The 17832-nt window shown below is 60.8% G+C and overlaps 2 protein-coding genes and 1 long non-coding RNA gene across 7 annotated transcripts in view; 2 read left to right on the forward strand and 1 right to left on the reverse strand.

Moving 5' to 3' along the window:
• The window catches only part of SPEN (spen family transcriptional repressor), a 92699-nt gene extending 91133 nt beyond the window's left edge, over positions 1–1566 (forward strand). For both annotated transcript variants that reach the window (XM_040462212.1, XM_040462216.1), the window contains one exon: positions 391–1566. In XM_040462212.1, coding sequence (XP_040318146.1) covers positions 391–522 — 132 coding nt within the window. In that variant the 3' untranslated portion in view covers positions 523–1566. The remainder of the gene's footprint in view (positions 1–390) is intronic.
• A 1150-nt stretch (positions 1567–2716) lies between these two features.
• The window catches only part of ZBTB17 (zinc finger and BTB domain containing 17), a 32663-nt gene continuing 17547 nt past the window's right edge, over positions 2717–17832 (reverse strand). The window contains exons 1-15 of one of the 4 annotated variants that reach the window (XM_040462228.1): positions 9618–9737; positions 8960–9166; positions 7754–7942; positions 7000–7140; positions 6595–6720; positions 5852–6090; positions 5615–5757; positions 5219–5519; positions 4812–4899; positions 4567–4683; positions 4302–4464; positions 3918–4048; positions 3380–3589; positions 3186–3275; positions 2717–3102 (exon numbers count right to left, since the gene is read on the reverse strand). In XM_040462228.1, the coding sequence (XP_040318162.1) occupies positions 2819–3102; positions 3186–3275; positions 3380–3589; positions 3918–4048; positions 4302–4464; positions 4567–4683; positions 4812–4899; positions 5219–5519; positions 5615–5757; positions 5852–6090; positions 6595–6720; positions 7000–7140; positions 7754–7942; positions 8960–9166; positions 9618–9666 (2478 nt within the window). In that variant the 5' untranslated portion in view covers positions 9667–9737 and the 3' untranslated portion in view covers positions 2717–2818. Of the gene's footprint in view, positions 3103–3185; positions 3276–3379; positions 3590–3917; positions 4049–4301; positions 4465–4566; positions 4684–4811; positions 4900–5218; positions 5520–5614; positions 5758–5851; positions 6091–6594; positions 6721–6999; positions 7141–7753; positions 7943–8959; positions 9167–9617; positions 9738–17832 lie in introns of those variants that run through there. The other 3 variants (XM_040462233.1, XM_040462243.1, XM_040462254.1) reach the window with 3 other exon arrangements.
• LOC121021672 (uncharacterized) lies at positions 10086–15564 on the forward strand. The gene is made up of 2 exons (XR_005786645.1): positions 10086–11234; positions 12506–15564. It is a non-coding gene; the product is annotated as an uncharacterized LOC121021672 (long non-coding RNA).

Here is a 17832-nt window from a genome sequence, read left to right on the forward strand (position 1 = left end):
CAGTGCCGACCAGAATCGTCCGGAGGCGGGCACGGGGCAATCTGGAAAGAGGCAACAGGCAGGCAGAGTGTAGACGAGGGGCCGTCCTTGCCCCTCCTGGAGACAACCCAAGAACAGCTGAGACGGCGGAGGTTCTTAGCCTAATGCTGTGGAAGAGGTTCCCAGGAGGATAGTTTAGTTCGTGTTAGTTTTTCTGACACCTTGTAGGTTTCATCTGCTGGACAAAGTCACGGAGAGGTTAGTTCCCCGGGAAACAGGACTCCCCCCAGCTCTGTGTTGGGCCCCATCAGGGCCCCCAGTCGGGAGTGGTTGGAAGAGCGGTAGTGGGGTGACCGACGCGGAGGCGGATCCGGGATCCCACTTTTCTCCCTCTCTCGTCCTCTTCTCCAGCCCGCCTATGTGCTACAGATCTTCCCGCCCTGTGAGTTCTCGGAGAGCCACCTGTCCCGTCTGGCCCCTGACCTCCTCGCCAGCATCTCCAATATCTCTCCCCACCTCATGATTGTCATTGCCTCTGTGTGAGCCACTGAACAGCCACCGCTCGGTGTATTTCCCCGAGGCTCTGCAGCAAAAAAGTAAACACAGGACACCCCAGTCAAGTGGAGGAAGAAGCTGCCGCAGGGGACGTACTCCACTGCCAGATGCCAGCCTCGCCCTCGAGCCCGCCCACCTGGCTCAGTCGGACAGACCCCTCTGGGCAGTGGTGCTGCTACTTGTATGTTTACATGACATTTAGCCCAAGGACAGACCACCAACCGATGGACTCTGCAGGCACCTTGGGGCTGGGTTTCCCTCCTCCTCTTGGAGAAAAGGAACTGGGCAGTGGAATTAATTTTTTGTTGTTTTTGTTTTTAAGAAACAAAACAGAACTGCCTTTGCACTAAATTAGTGACTTGGACTTTTGCACAGTGAAGACGGGCTGTGACACTCTGGATGTCTGGGTGTACCTGAACACGCATCGAGGACTCTAACGCAGGACTTCAGGCTTCTGCTGAAACGCCGGGGTCAAGGAACATTTCATTGGGTTGTTTGGTCCCCACCCCGCCCTTCCCCTTGCTCATTTGGATGTGTCACCTTTCTTAATTCTCCTGCTGCCACCATCTGTGATTCACCCGGATGTACAGTTTACAATCAAAGAGCAAACAGAAGGATTTTCTTTCTTGGTGGGATATGCAGAACTTGGGATGTGTGTATATATAAATATATAATATATATAAATATATATAATACTGACTTAAAAAAAATCAAATTCCCCTGACATACATTTTTTTTAATCTGTGCCAAAAATGTGTTTTCAGAGAAAATCTTATTTTCATACTCAGACTTTGTATTGTCACTCATTTGTATAAGTGCGCTTCGTTACAGCACGGGCCCGGCCCCCGCGATTTGAAGTGTCACACACAACAAAAAGACTGTACAAAAAAGACTGGCTTCCCCTCTTCCTGTTACCTTGACCTCTCCCCCCAACTTCCTAACACTTATTAATTTATGAAACTGGTTTTCTCAGCGCAGTTTTGTTTTGTGTGTCCATTGGATTACAAACTTTATTAAAAAATACAAAACACGTCCAGTGTGAATGTGATTGTCACTTGGGTGGGAGAACCGAGGGTCCTTTGCTTATGGGAACAGCTAGCCCTCGTCCCACTTGTTTCCTTCCCCAAGTCTACATGGGACCTCTTTTCTGCCACTTAATCCTCCCCAAGCATCGTTTTGTTTTATACAAAAGAGATTTCTGTCACAGACCGAACTTACTTGTTCTTGGGTAACGCGGAAGGCACTTCAAAGTTGGATACAGGAAAAACAAACTACGCCCCGCTCCCCCCGGCCCATGCAAACTCAGAAACCCCTCGAGCAAACTTTGGTGTCTCTCGCCTCTTCCTCCTCCAGGTCTGGAGCAGGCTGGCCCCGAGGCGGCACAGCCCGAAAGGAGGATGGGGCAACAGGAACACGGGGACCACGGACTCGGGGTCTCACATGGGACAGTCACGGGGCTCCTAACGGGCCTGTGCTTTTGCTGAGGGGGTGGTGCCGTCTCTGAGGGAGGGATCACGGCTGCCGGGAGCGAACTGTAGACACGGGGCAGAGACGGCATGACGGCTCCCGCCGCCGGCGGCGCTCGCGGTGCCCCCACCCCCAACAAAGCCCCCGGCCCACGCGTCTCTGGGCCCAGAGCCTGGTCGTAGACTCCCACCGATGCACGGCAAACATGTTCCCCAAAGATGGCACTTAGCTCGGCCTTGATCCTGTGAGGGGAGGGCGGGGCGCGCCTGCTTCCCCAAGCCCAACGAACTGTGGCCGGTGGGCCTGGCTCTCTGCCTACCTTGCTGCTCTGGCTGAGTGGGCTTCTGAGCGGGGCTCTGTGGGTTGCCTGGATCCTGGTTAAGCCAACCCAGCGGGGCAGAGGGGGAGCGGGCTCACAGCTGTGCTCCGTGGCGGGGGCGGGGAGCTCGGGTCCCGAAGCCGAACAGGTGAGAAGCCCGAGGAGGAAACCGGCCGAGGGGACGGGGGTGCGTGGAGTCACCGTCTCTCTGGCCCCAGGCGTGCCACCCGCACCCCAACTGAGGACAAGGAAGCCAGCTTTTCTCTCGACCGGTCCGGAGGCACCGGCCCCTTCTGCACGAGGGACAGCCTGGCTTGGCCAAGAAGCTCCCCGGGTGGAGCATCGGCCCGGCTCTGATAGCCCCGGCCCCCAACCCCACAGGGAGCTATAGGCAGCGTTAGAAAATAATCCAATTTATTCTCTAGGGAACGGGGCCACCCTTCTCAGATCTAGGGTGCCGTCCATCCTTAAATAAACAGTCAGAGGAGAGACGCCTGCTCACTCAGCAGGCGGTGGACATTCAGGGGCGGCGGGGGGCGTCTCCGCCAGAGCAGGCTGGCCGTCGGCCCCGTCCCGAGGGCGGAAGACCAGCTCCCCGGCCTGCAGCACCTGCCCGGCCGGCCACGTGCCGCCCGGCCCGTACTGCTGGTAGAAGTCCGCGTCCGTCTGGAACATGACCAGCGCCTGGGCCGTGTGGATCCGCACGTGCTGGGCGAGGCTGTTAGCGTCCAGGAACTTGTCCCCACAGGAGTCGCAGGCATAGAGGATGTGGGTGTTGGGGTCTGTGGGAGGCGGAGGGCTGCGGTCAGGATGGGGGGAACCCTCGGGGGTTCACAGGTGTTCACGCCCCGGGCGGCCCCCTCACCTTCCTCCTGGACTTGCTTCACAGCTTTGCTGATCTCGGCCTTAAGGACTTCCGTCTCGTCGGCGGTCACCGCGGCCCCCACTGGCACCACTGTGGGCAAAGTCCAAGGGGCCTAAGGCCAAAGGCACCTGCCCGTCGCCACCACCCCAGAGGCCGGCTGCCCGCGACCAGCCCCTGCTGCCCGTGGCCCGCACCTGTGAGCTGAGTGACAGCGGTTGCCGCCAGCGCTTCGGTGGCCAGCGTGACCATGTCATCCACGGTGACCACGCTGACCTCCCCGCCCTCCTCTGGCTCCAGGATTTTGATGCCCGCCTTGCCCTGGTGCACGGTCTTCACGTGGGAGCGCAGGTTGTCCACGCGGTTGAAGCCACGACCGCACTTGTCACACAGGTAGGGCTTTTCTCCTGAGGGGGGAGGCAAGGTTCTCGCCTGCCGTTGGGAGGGGGGGGCGGGGGGGGAGGACCTCAGTGGCCTCCAGCTGCCCCAGAGCCCTGTCTTTTCCAGTAGCGAGTGCTCTGGGGCAGCCACCAGGGCTGCACAGAAGCGTCCAGTGGCCACTGCACCTTCTAGAAACTCTAAATGGGGTCCTCCTTTGAACTGAACCTCCTTCAAGGCCACCTGCAGCAAGGGCCAGTGCCCAAGGCTGGGATCTGGAGGGCCCTCCCTTCCCACTGCCCCGGCAGCCCCCCCTCCCCCCGACAGGGACAGACAGGCAAGTGGGCACGGGCTCACCAGTGTGGATGATGATGTGCTTGGACAGGTCCCCCACGTTCACGAAGGCCTTGCTGCACACACTGCACTTGTGAGGGCGGATGTTGTCATGGTGGCGGATGTGATTGGCCAACTGGCTGGACTGGACGAACCTGCAGGGCCGCAGAGGGAGGGGGCTTGCACCGAGCTGCACAAGCCAGGGCCCAGGATGGCGGGGGAGCCCGGGGGAGCCGGGGGGAGCCGGGGGGAGCCGGGGGGAGCCGGGGGGAGCCGGGGGGGAGCCGGGCTGGCGTCTCCAGCGTGGCTGCGAGACCGGAGCCGAGCCCCGGGGCCTACGCCCGGGGCCGGGCAGCCGTCCACCCAGTTCCCAACTGAGCTCTAGGTTCGCTTCCTGACCCCCTTCACCATGCAGGGCGCCGGGCATGGGAGGGACGGGCGGGGCAGGACCTCTTGCCGCAGCGCTCACAGACGTAGGGCTTCTCGCCGGTGTGCTGGCGCACGTGCGCGATGAGGGAGCTGGCCTGGGTGAAGGCCTTGCCGCACATCACGCACTGGCACGGCTTCTCGCCTGGGGACAGGGGGAGGCGACGGGAGAAGGTGTCGGCGCCCGCTCCTCCCCGAGCGCCTTCCCCAGCCTCCGGGCGCCCGCCACCCAGCCCGCCCCGGCCACCTGTGTGGATGCGGACGTGCCGCTGCAGAGCGCCGGGGTCCGCGAACTGCCGCTGGCAGTGGATGCACACGTAGGGCTTCTCCCCGCTGTGGATCCGAAGGTGCCGCTTGAGGTTCCCTGCGGCGGGATGCAGGAGGGCCCGCGTGAGCGCCAGCGGGGAGGGGGGGGGGGCAGGGGGGGGGGGGGGGGGGGGCAAGGAGCGGAGGGGCGTGACGCGAGGGCAGCCGGGGCAGCCCGGGCCCTACCTGAGGTGGTGAACTGCTTCCCACACTCTCGGCACTTGAGGGGCCCGTCCGCGATGTGGATCTTCAGGTGGGCCTTCAGATTCCCCACCTGCACCCAGGCAGGGGTCAGAGGGGGCCACCCCGCGCAACCGGCCTCGGCCACCCCTCCCGCTGGCGAACGAGGGATTCTCGGCCCTCTCCCGGGCCCTTGGACCACTCCATCCTTCCTCGAGGCCCGTGGAATGTTCCAGGTCCCGGAGGCGAAAAGGGAAAACCACCCCCACCCCTGCCCGGGGTCTCTGGGGCCCGAGCCACCACCTCCCGCCCCAGATTCCCCGGCAGAGCGGTCAGAGCTTCGCCGGGGCAGGGCCCCGTCTGCTTCGGTCCCCGGCGCGGCCGGCCCTCCTCGCCGCTCCGTCGGCACGCACCTGGTTGAACTTCTTGTCACAGTGCGGGCACTTGTGCTCCTTGTCGGTGTCGTGGGTCTCCAGGTGGCGCATCTTGGAGGTGGGGTCGGAGAAGGAGCGGCCGCAGTAGTCGCACTGGTAGGGCTTCTCGCCGCTGTGCACCAGCTGGTGGCGCTTCAGGTTGCCCGACGTGGTGAACAGCTTGCCGCAGTCCCCGCAGCGGTAGCGCGCCTCGCCCGAGTGCCGCTTCTTGTGCAGGTTCAGCAGGCTGATGAGCCGGTAGCTCTTGCCGCACTCCTCGCAGCCGTACGGCTTCAGCGGGCTGGTGGTCACGGGGAGACAGGGAGAGGGGACGGTCGCTGGGCTCCCAGAGGCCGGGGCCCTGCGGTGGGGGGGGCGGCGGCCGGGGCGGCGTACCTGTGCGTCTTCTCGTGGGCCTTGCAGGCGGCCGGGTCCGAGAAGGCCTTGCTGCACTCCCGGCACGAGAAGGGCTTCTCGCCCGTGTGGATGCGGATGTGCCGCTTGAAGTTGCCCGTGTGCGTGAACTCCTTCCCGCAGTCCTGCAGGGCGCAGCGGGGGGCGGGCATCAGGGACTGCGGGGCCGCGAGGGGGGGGGGAGCGAGGGGGGTGGGGGGAGCGAGGGGAGGGCCGCACCTCGCACTTGTGGATGACCGAGCCGTAGGCCTTGGACTCGGTGCGGTCGCCGTAGGTGCCCGAGCGCGGGCCCCGGGCCTCGGTGCCCAGCTCCTGGCCCGAGTCCGTGCTGGCAGACTCCTCGCTCTCCTCGGGGGGCTCCCCCTTCTCCAGCGGCGGCCCCTCTTCCTTGACCTCGGCGGCCGCTGCGCCTTCATCCTCCTGCTCTTCTCCTTTCCTGGCCGGCTCCACCTCCATTTCTGCCGGAGAAGGGTGGGCACTGAGGCGCTCGGGAGGGCTGGAAGGGGCCTCAGAGCCAGGGAAGGACGAGGGCTCGTCTCCGCAGCCCTCCCTGTGTGCGCGAGTCCCCTGCAGGGGCCAGCTCGGCGTGGCCACCACAGACGAGCGGCCCTGGTGCCGGCCGGGGAGAGGGCAGAGGACGCTGCGGAGCAGGCCGCTCGCTGCTGGGAGGTGGGACTGGGCCTCCACCCCCGGGGAAGCCGGACTGGCGGCACAGTGGGTGCGGGGGGCAGCCGGGACGCAGCAGCCACACTGAGGCCGCGTCAGCAACACGTCCGCGCCGAGAGAAGCCCAGCCGGGGTGCACAACCGAGACAGCGGTCAGGAGTTGACAACGGCAAGACGGCCTCGGCCGAAGCTAAAGCCGGAGTCGGAGCAGGATCAGCTTGGGGGCTGGGGGGTGGGGGAAGGAGCCCTGGGGGACGCGTGAGCGACGGCCGCCCGGCCGGGCTGGTGGCAGGGCACCTTGCTCCGAGCTCTCCGACAAGGCGGCCTCGGCCTCCGCAGCAGCCATGCTGCTCGTGGGGTCGGGCTTGGGCTCCACGGAGGGCGGCTCCCGGGGGGCGTCGGCCTTCTCTGTCTGCTCGGCACCTGGGTGGGGTGTGGGAACACCGAGGCTGCATGAGGACCCTCCCTCCGGCAGCCGGATGGCTCCCCTGGACCAGGCCCCCCGGGGGAGTGGCTGTGGCCCGGCGCGGGGCGGGGGGTGCCGCACGTCCAAACTCAGGCTACTTGTGCCCGTGCTCTCGCTGCAGCAGGTGCCTTGGAGTGAACGGCTCTCCCAGCCCCAGGAGGCACCCCTCCAGGAGGCCACTCACTGCCCCAGGGCCCAGGCTGCCAGGAGGTGACAGACTCGGCGTCACAACTCACCGCTGGCCGTGCTCTCAGCCTGGCCGCCCCGCTCCTCCTTGGGCTCCCTGTCTGGGCCCGTGGGTGGACCGCTTCCGGCCGGGTCCAGCTCGCTCAGCACGGCAGCAGCCGCCTTTTCCTCTTTGGCTCTCTTGTCTCCTCCTGGAGATGGAACGGGACAGTCTTGCCATTTCCCACCACGCGCCCACCGCCTGGAGGGGTGAGGTGGCCCAGAACTTGCTGGCTCTTCCAGATCGTCCCTGGGGAGACATCTACATATTGGCTGACCAGACTGCTCATCGGGCACCCACTCCATGCCAGGCCACCAGCTGAGCACAGAATAAACAGTCCCGGCTGCTGCTTCCACGGGGGCTCCCGCCCTGGTCAGGGAGCAGACCTCACACGCAAAGCAATACCGCCCATCAGAGCTCCGTGCTCAGGAGGGAGACGGGCTCTCCGCGAGGGGTACCACGAGAGCCTGGCCCACCCCTGGCGTCAGGGGGAAGGGCACGAGCAGGGAGAGCTGCTGGAGGAACGACCCCACGCGCAGGGGCCTGGGCCGAGCGCACCCCCAGCCCTCTGGAGCAGCAGAGCACACGGGAAGTGGGTAAAGGGGGGGGAGGGGTAGGCAGACGACAAGCCCCTCGGGAGGCCTTCCTGAGACTAGCACCCTGTGACACAGGCAGGGCCGGGCGAGGACGCTGAGGCCCAGAGAGTCAGTGACAGCACCCCAGCCAAAGCCACGTGTTCAGGAACAGCCCGGCCATAACCTCACCTTCCGTGGCTGAGGCCACCGTAGTCTCCCCGGGGCTGCCAGCGGGCTCAGCGAGGGACTTGAGGGCGTGGCAGGCCGTGACGATGTCCTGCATCTGCAGGAAGCTGGCCACAGCCAGCACATCGTCCACGTTCTCAGGGCTCAGGCTCAGCTTGGCCGTGTACATAAACTCCAGCACCTGCCCGAGGCCTGCCAAGGACACAGACAGCCATCACGGACCTCGTGGGGCCTGGCTTTTCCAGCCGGCTCTGCCACTCCACTCGGTCGCAGGATCCAGGGATTTGGGAAAAGTGGAGTGGCGGGCCGCCGTCCCCCCATCTCCCGTGCTGGCGGGTAGGCGGACAGCCTGGGGGTTCTCGGCCCAGACGGCGGCCTCCGAGATGAAGCACATCCGCACAGGGCAGGGGGTACGATGGCTGCCCTGCACGGGGGACAGCGGGGGTGAACGCCCACCCTGCACCAAGGACAGAGGGTGTGAACAGAGAACCGAGAGGAAAAACACCCGCCCTGCAAGGAGGACCAGGGTGTAAACCTCTACCCTGCACAGAGGACGGCAGTGGGAACACCCACCCACCCCCCGCCCCCCACGGTAAGCTCTGGCCAGCCGCTGCACCCTACCACTGGAGGGCGCCCCAACACGAGGGTGTTGGCACTGGCTTTCCTCAGGGCTCTGCCACGAAGTATCTGACCTCCAGGCCAGTCACCTGACCTCTTTGGGTCTCAGCTTCCGTATCGGTAAGATGGGGGTACGGCACTTTGCCCTGACCTTCCCATGGCGCGTCATGCGGTTCCGGGCCAGAGCCAAATCCAGGCCCCGTTCCTTCCTCAACTGCAAGGTTTCCCGACACCCCTCCCATCTCCATCATAGTTAGCACTGGAGTAGGGGTTCGGGACCGACTCGGCAATGGGAAGGGGTAGGGGGCTGAGAGCCCACCTGTTCTCTGTCCCTCTTGACGAGCCTGTCCTAGTTCACTCCGGCTGAGAGTGTATCATGAGCCCTCCCTCGTCAGTTCTCCTCTTACCACCCGGCTCCCGGTCGAGAATGCGTTAGGAGCTTGGTGCCCATACACTCGTGGCAGCACCCGTGTGGGCGGCCTGGTGCACCTGACGCCTCGGAGGGGCCCCTCCCGGGAGGGCCGTGCGCGGCGCAGAGCCGGCCACGGCCCCCGACCCTCACGGAGCCTGGCCCTGGACCCAACGGGGTACCTGCCGCATTACTGATGTCCAGGTGCACCACGTCCTTCTGGTCCACGAAGAGCATCTTGAAGTACTCGCTGCAGGCCGCCAGCACTGCTTTGTGGGCCTTGAAGTCAACGCCGTCCACCACAAAAGTGCAGTCACACAGAAGCCCCAGCTGCCGCTGCTGGTTCAGCTGCTCCAAGACGTGCTGGCTGTGCTGGGGAAAGTCCATGGCTGGGGAGAGCCAAAGGGCCTTTGCGTTAGCACAGAGACAGGGGGCCAGCCAGCCTGACAGTCACCCCCCAAATTCCCAGGTGAGAAATGAGGGGGAGATGGGGAGAATTCAAACAAATCCACAAGGGGTAAAATCACTCCAGACTTCCTCTGCAAGCCAAGGCTCCTAGAGCCCCGGGTTTACTGGGCAGCAAAGTTCCCAACCACAAGCATGGAGGGACCAACACAAAACGGCCACCTTTGTGTTCTGCCAGGTAACAAAAATTAAAAAAAAAAAAAAAATCAAAAAACAAACACAAAACACAGATTACGGTGAGCATTTAAGAAAAAGACATGGTCAGTTTAACATTTTTTTTATGAAAACAACGCATGACATAATTTTAGAAAAAAAGGACAGATCTTTCAATTCGATACATTTGGCCTTATGAAAACCTTTCTACTTTGTTCTTACTTTTCCCATTCTGCCATGCACAGGTGACAGATGTCTCATCACCCGGCATTTCGGCAACGGACCCTCTCCCGCTGCACCCACAGGGCTCTGGCAAAGTCCAGGAGACAGGGATCTCCCTCTCCCTCCCCCTCCCCCTCCCCCCCTCTCTCTCTCTCTCTCTCTCTCTCTCTGATTCACAGGCTCAGGAAACGACATAAAGTCCTCTGCCTCCAGAACCGTCTCCAGGCTGTCCCCGGAGGAGGAATAGCTCTGGCCCTGACCCCAAGAGCTGCTGGGCTGGCTGCAGTTTCTCTGCCAGAGGCCTCACACAAAGGCCTGGAAATCCCGTAACAGTCTCAAGCGAAAATGCTCAGAAAAATTCCATGGCCCGGCGCCCAACAATCACGAACTACCACAGGCCGTGACTAAATAAGTATCTAAAGCAGCCCTCTCCTCCCTAGCAGCACCACACCAGAGTCAGTCTCAAGACCAGCATTTTATAGGGAAAGCAGCGGGCCCTCAGTTCAAGAAAGACCCAACTTCAAAATAAAAGTCAACGCCCCACTCCTGGGACCGCGTCACGTTGATCCACCAGGACCAGGCTGTCGGTGCCCTGGCCCGGCATCTGAGGTCTGGGTCTGCTCGGAGCTGCCCCCGGGCTCTTTCCGGGCAGGTGAGAATGACACTTTGGGGCTCCCAGCCCCCAGGGTGCAGCAGCCCCTCACTGGCTCCTGGTGTTCAGTTAAATCGGCCTCCTGGGGGTGAGTCACCGGTGCTGCTGCAGCCGCAGTGACCATGTATGGCGGTCGGGCCGCTGCGAGGAGCCACGAGGAAAGCCACGCCCCCACACGAGGGGCTTAGCCAGCGCAGATCAGCCCCGAAGGACCAAAAGCCCACCCACCCTGTGGTGTCTGGAAACGGTTCAGAAGCGGGGCCACGTATTTGCGGAGCTGGGGGAAGTCACCGCGCGGCAGGCGGGGCTCCAAGGAGTAAGGGGGGGATGTGGCAATGGCAACAGACTGTGCGCCCCACGTGCCAGCCTTCCTCTGAGCCACGAGTTCAGAGAAGCTGTTGCCGGGGACCCAGAAACACCCTTTCCCTCCCTCCGACGTCCCCAGGACGGTCCTTTGGTCCCAGCCTCCACACACAAGCTCCCAGACAGAGCCACGGCTTCTCGGTTCTCCGTTCCGTCGCGGTGCCAATGGCTGGAGCTCGAGTCAGCAGGGAAGCGCCAGGAGCCAGCCCTGGAGTCCAGAGGGGAGGCCTTCGGCGTCCGCTGAGCAACCCGCTCTGGAGCCAAGCCAGCCAGCAGCAGCAGGGAGCCACCAAAGCAAAGGCCACGGCTGACACGCGACACCTGTGAAGGCATCCTTCTCTGTCTTTAATCTCTGGAAAAAGCGGGGAAGGAAGGTGTCTGCTTTCTCCAGAAACCTTTCTGTTTCTGGAGAACATGGACAAGAACCAACGTCCAGTCCGCGGGTTAAACACCTAGGCCAGGGCACTCAGGCCTAGCATCTGAAAGCAGTTCAGTCCAGGCCCGGCATACGTGGAACCAAAGGCAGGTGGCAAGGAGAGGCCTGGGCCAGCTCACCCGTACAGCTGTCCTCTCACGACAGAAAAAGGCACTTGAGCAGACAGGTGAGTGCGTGGGAGCGCGGGCAGCCCCCGAGCCCCAGTCACCAGTCACTGCCTGTGTCCTGTGACGCCCAGGTGAAGCGGGTCTGGAGAGCAGAAGGGAGGACAACCAGAGGCCTAGGGGGCAGATGTTCCATCAGCTTCAGGGTAAGCCCATTCGGAGCTCCCTCACCTTCGCCAGCAGCCAACCCGAAAACTGAGCTGGGAGGAAGGGTCTCCCAGGTACACAAACCACCAGGGGGCATCAGCTGACACCCCACCCCCACCCACCCACCCACCCACCCCCGAGGCACAGAGCTGGTCCCAGGGCCCTTGCCCTCCAGCTTGGAACGCGACCTAACTTGCTGCGAAAGTAAACCTGAGAAGAGACTCCTGGCCAACAGGGTGGAAGGGGCCGATCAGTCTGGGGTGGCAGGGCACCCAAGGCCGCGAGGAGCCATCGTGCCGCCGTACGGCCTCAGCTTCCAGGGAAAGGGCATGAAGCAGGCTCTCCTGGGGCTGGACATGGGGGGTGGGCAGGGGCTTTCATTTCAGAGGCTGTGGGGGGGGGGCCAGTAAAGGTCCTGGGAGAGGGTGGCTGGTGGCCGGGATCCTCCAGTGTCCCCCACCCCCAGGAAAGCAGCGGTGCCCACAGGGAATGCCCCCTCCCCAACGCTAACCACGCTCTTCCGCTGCCAGCTGCCGCCCAGAAGTGGGCTCCTCCCCAAACATGGGTGTGGGGGTCTCCAGAGTCCTCTGCAGCTGTCCCAAAGCTGTCCCAACAGAGAAACACTCCTAAAGGGCACCTGTTCTGACAAAATCAAAGAAAGAAAAGGAAGAGAGAAAAAGGGAGAGGACAAGAGAGGAAGCAGCGAAAGAAACGGGGAGTGTGAGGGGGAAGGACGAGGAAGGAAGAGAAAGAAGGCGGCGCCCACACGCCCGAGAAGCCAGGCTCACAAGCCCAGCCCTGCCATCAGCCCCGGGGAGGGCGAGCGCAGCCGTGGGGGCTCGGGCTCAGCGGGGGTGCCCACAGGCAGGCCACAGCCCGCCCGCCCAGACGGGGCTCAGAGGCCCCCAGCTGCCTCCACCAGCTGGCCCGGCCTGCTAGAAAGCTCCACCAGCCCCTGTCTCCTCAAGGTGATGTGGCAAACAGGTGAGGGGCCAGCTGGCCGGGCCCTTCCCTCAGAGGGGCTGAGCGAGAACAGGGGCACCAGAGGTGGCATGAAATGCTCTAGAATGATCACGGCAGTCCTCCCACGGTGTCCTGTTTCCTCTTTTACGCTCCACAGAGACAGGACCCCACCGCGATCCGGCCAGGTTTAGAGGCTCCAGGAAGAGGTGAGGGCGTGGAGACCCCGCACCTGCCCGGGCCGCACCGTCACATGCGTGGGTCCCGCGGGCCCGGGCGGCTGTCCACCCCCGTGCACGCTCGGAGTCACCGTCTGAGGAGAGACCCGAAATGGTACAAGAGCAACAGCCCAGCCGCCTCTGGTCACCAGCGTCAGTGCTCGAGTGCGGTTCCCTCAGCCCCCGGCCGGCTCTGCGATGCCTTCGCTCAGGCCAAAGTGTGGGGGCCCCTGCTGCCCTCTTTCTCCCTGCTTTGGAGCGATAAAGGTGGGCCTTAGACAAAACTGCTAGGAGACCCTAAGAGCTTCGAACTAGAGAAAATGCAAACAGAACAGAGCCCGCAAAGTCCTCACGTTAGATGTAGAAGACGGAAGCCCCAAACCGGCACCCGACTGGCCCACTCAAGAAACCGGCCTGACCTTCCACTCACTCACTGCACTCGGGCACCTTCCCCAGGACGCCACCAGCTGCTCTGTGGTTATCCCTGCGGAACGGGGCCGACTTCCCAGGCTCTGGGGACAGCCACCAACCTGGCTGGACGTACAGCCCCGGCCCGCCCCACAAGGAATTCATTCGGGGATGAAAAGGGACCTGGAGAGCGCCTGCAGCATGATTCCCAACAGGCCCGACTAAGCGACCGGACACGGACGGACGGCGTGGGCACCCTTCTCAGGATGGCCACCAACCGCTCCCCCTGTGCCAGAAGATTCCAACTGCAGGTGGGGGCCCTGTGATGACTCTCACCAAGAGGCAGGGACTGTGCCTGCTGGAGAGACGAGACGCGTGGAGGGGCCTCCAGAGGCACACGATGAACTCGGAGGCCCTGGCTGACAGCAGTATGAGAGAACTTTCCTGGACCTTCCAGGCCAGCTATTAAACGGTCACATGAACGACCTCAACGCCTCATGGAACAAAAGAAACTGCCCAGCCAACCCCCAACATCGGGAGAAGTAACGAACTGCCAATAGTTGAAGTCACTGAGTTTCAAGGTGGTTTTGCTCCCGGCGAGGGAGAGCGGACCCAGCCGGCAAAACCGTGCAGGCAGTGAGTACCGGGACACCCAGGATGAGGGTTCTGTCCGGATGGCAGGAGGGGCAAGCAGAGGTCTTCTGAGACCCTGAGAGCATTCCGTCTCTTTACTTGGACACACCTAGATGTATTATCTAAATCACACACACACAATCCACATACTTCCGTATGGTACCATTTCTCCAAAGTTGACACAATTTTCAGTAAGAAAAGAGAGAGGGACAGGTGCTACGCTCAAGCCTGCAGAGATGGGGTTATTTCCAAGCACACTCCTGGCCTCTCTCACTGGGTGTCCGTCAGGTTTCAGCAGACTCGAGTGGGGTGCGCGGGGGGCTGGCCACGGCAAACATGGTCCCGCCCGTTCCCCCAGTTCCCAAACATCCGCAAGCAGATGAGGACATGAGAAGGGCTTCTCCTTGGTGAAATGCAGGCAATTCAACAAAACCTGGATCCCAGGTCCCCACGCCCCCGCCCCCACCCACGACGAAATGGCATTCACGACGTCTCTTCAACACGCGCACGGCACCACCCGACCACCTGAGAACTAAGAACACGGCCACTCTGAGAGTCAAGTTCCACACCGCGGCCTCCGGGACTCGACTCCAGGAGGCGAGAGGCAGTTCAGCACCGCGGCGACAGGGCCTCTGGGGTCGGGCCAGGTGGGACCCGAGTCCAGCTTCTGCCACCCACCACACCAGCCGTGCATCTCCAGCAAAGCTCCTCCCCTGGCAAAACGGGGCCAGTGGGACCACTTCCCACGTGTGTTACAGGCTTACAGGAGATAAATGTAAGCACAGCACCTGTACAGTGCCTGACATACAGTAAACACTCAGCAAACAAAGGCTACCAGGAAAGAAAGACGCAAACTATGGCTGTATTTTTAGGTCGAAGATCGTATCAGATGGTTTCTACATATCCTTTTATGCTGGGTACCTTGGGTGCACCCGGTAACTATTTAGTGACTTGACCTTGTTAGGAAGTTGTAATCATAACCCATTATTCTTTCTAAAAGCAATCTGGAAAAATCCCAGAGCCCAATTAACATTAAGAGAGGGAGGGCGTGAAGGGAGGAGCACTGGGCAAGAACCATCCAGAGCTACTTTCTCTGTGGGGGAAGCACTTTATATTGAACAACTGCTCTGTTAAGCCCCACGGGTGCTGCCGGATGAAGGCTGGAGCACCTGCCCACAGCTCTAAGTGGGTCCACACAGCACCGCCCCATCTCAGAGTCAAAGGGGCACCTGTCAAACGTGAAACATTACCCGGGTTATTAGCAAGCACCGAACTGCACGCAGAGGGAAGCCACCAAGCCAGGAAACAACTGGCCTACCGCGAGGAGACGCTGGCCTTGAGAAACAGCAGTCCCCAGCTCCCAGAACACAACGTGCCCGGGTGCAGGCCCGGACGTGACACAGCCGTGTCATGTCCGGGGGCAGGTAAGAGGGATCACCCTTCAGCTTCCAGTCGCTCGGCATTCCAGATCTTCTAGAAACACAGGTAGATCCCGTCTACAGCTGAGCGCACACAAACTCAGGCCAAAGACATGGAAGGTCACAGCAGGCCAGCCTTGTAACTGTGAGACCTGCCGGCCCAGCCCGCCCACCCGCCCAGTGTGACGAGCTGTCCCTTTCCAGCACAACATGGCAGAGGGGCAGATGCCAACAAAACCAGCTCTTCTGGCACCTTCCTCTTTGCCCAGCAAGGACGGCTCTGATATTAAGCTCGTGTTTCTCAAACTTTTAAAAACCAATTTCCCCTTTAGGGTGAACACGCAAACGGACTCGGACCTTCCCAACAGGCCCAGATTCTGATACTTCATCTTCCACTGGGTAATGGCCCCACTCTGAAAATCAACTGCTGCCCTCTACACGTTCCCACCAGCCAAGATTCAGTAGCATTTTCTTTGAAGTCCGTGTGACAAAAAAACCACGGATTTTTAAAACTCTAAAAATAATACCTAAATATAAATTGTACAACTGCCTCTGCTTTTCAAATTCTACAACCCCCATTATCTCGAACACTTAACCACGCTTCTGAAGAGGGAACAGGCATCCCCCTCCCTGACCCCCGATGGAGCCCACCGCTCCAGGAATGTGGCCCGGTGGGAAGGTTGGCCGGCCCTGAGGAAAGGGCTGTCCCAGATCCCGGCGTGCCTGTGCCAGTTCAGAATCCATCATGCTAGGACCTGCTCTGGGCACTCTTAAGAGCTTGACAGAGGGTGAGTTAAGGGCCTTGCTTCCAAAAAAGACAAAATCAGAATATGTGGGACTTGGTGGCATTTTATCATTCTCCCAACATGCCCCCCGGCCCCTCCACCCCAATACTCCCTGAGCACTGACATAGCCTGAAACAAGGCTGCTACTTTGCCTGGCCTCCCCTGGTTTAATAAACTCACTGCTGGGTGGGACAGACTGACTTCCTCCTCACAGCTGTTGACAGCACTGACCCCAGGACCTTGGCATCACACGATTACAAATCAAGTCGGGGAAGAGGCCTGTATAGAGAAGTAGGTGATTCCTGGCCTTTTTTTTTTTTTAATGTTTATTTTGAGAGAGCATGCGCACACGCAAGCGGGGGATGGGGATGGACAGAGAGAGGGAGACAGAGAATAGCAAGCAGGCTCCACGCTATAAATGCACAGCCCGAACCCACAAACCATGAGCTCATGATCTGAGCTGAAATCAAGAGTCAGAAGCCCAACTGACTGAGCTGCCCAGGCGCCCCTATTCCTGGACTTTTTGAGTGTGACTTACTCAAGGTCAAATATTCTGAGGACCCTCATGAGATGATCATCGTACTTCCGGTGCTTGTTAATGGAGAAAATAATAGACAAAAACCATATGAAAAATCATTTCCCTCCTACTAATCACAACAGCATCTCTGTGCATTTGAGAGGCCGTAAGAATGAGAAATCTCCTTCAATATACAGAGAACCGGGGAGGGGGGGGGGGCGCAATACAGCTGCGTGGCTACCTATCACCTTCCCCTCTAAGGGTCCTCAGCCCCTAAATCGGGAAACAGACCCAGAGACAACAGCCTTTCACAGACACTGGAGGAGTGTCTGCTCTGTGCCTGTACTACATTAGAGCTACAAGGCCTCAGGGGAGGGAGGGTAATAAATATGATATACAATCTCACGTGTTAAGTGTTGTGAAGAAGGCGCAAGAAGATGAGGAGACGAGAGGCAGAGGCTGTTTCATATTTAAGAAAACAGTCAAGGAAAGCCTCTCTGAGGAGGTGACGTTTAAGCCAAGACCTGAATGAAGTGGAAGAGAAAGCCACGTTGTTGCCGTAGAAGCCCAGAGACTGTTGCAGGAACAAGGAAGAGTAAACCCAAAGGCCCTGAGACAGGCATGACCTCGACAAAGGGGCTGGGTGCCTGGAAAGGAGGAAGCTGGGGCGGGGGGGGGGGGGGGGCCCGGGGTGGGGGACAGCGGCAGAGGCGGAGATCACTCAGGTTGATCAGAGGCAAGTCGGGCTTTGGAGTTTCTTCTAAGTGCACTGGGGGCCCCAGGGGACTGGGTGCAGAGGGGCGTGAAGGAGGCAGGAGGGGACAGAGGAACAGCAGGGAGACAGGGAGAGGCAAGCAATGGAGGCCCCGCACCCAGGCAGGCGAGGCGGTCGGATCAGGAAGCTGTTTGGTAGAGACAACAGTCAGCTGATGCCAGGAAAGAAAGGAGTCAAGGAGGACTCTAAATTGTTCTCTGAGAAACTGGCCGAGTGCTGGGGCCATTCCCTGAGGCGACAAGCGAGGCTGGTGTACCGGCTGAGATGGCCACAGGAGGGCCGGTGGTGACAGACACAGGACCAGGGCGGACCAGGGCGGACCAGGGTCCCCACGGGAGCACATACTGGACAAAGAAGAGGAGACACCAGCAGATTCAGATCAAGGGATGTGCAAATGAATCCTGGCTCCGGTCTTGCCAGGGTGGCCTCAGGCAAGCTTCTCCGGGTTCTAGGCTGCTCACCCATTCACCAGGAAAACCACCACACCACTGTGAGGGCTAAAGACACAACACAGGGGTGCCTGGGTGGTTCGGTCAGTTAAGCGTCCAACTCTTGGTTTTGACTCAGGTCAAGATCTCGTGGTTTGTGAGTTCGAGCCCCGGGTCGGGCTCCGCGCTGACAGTGTGGAACCTGCTTGGGACTCTCTTTCCCCTCCTCTCTCTCTCTCTCTGCCCCTCCCCCACAGGGCACTTGTACTCTCTCTCTCTCAAAAATAAACTTTAAAAAAGAGAGACAGAGA

The sequence above is a fragment of the Herpailurus yagouaroundi genome, unplaced genomic scaffold (assembly GCF_014898765.1).
Source record: "Herpailurus yagouaroundi ecotype Mexico unplaced genomic scaffold, PumYag 77, whole genome shotgun sequence".
NCBI lineage: Eukaryota > Metazoa > Chordata > Mammalia > Carnivora > Felidae > Herpailurus > Herpailurus yagouaroundi.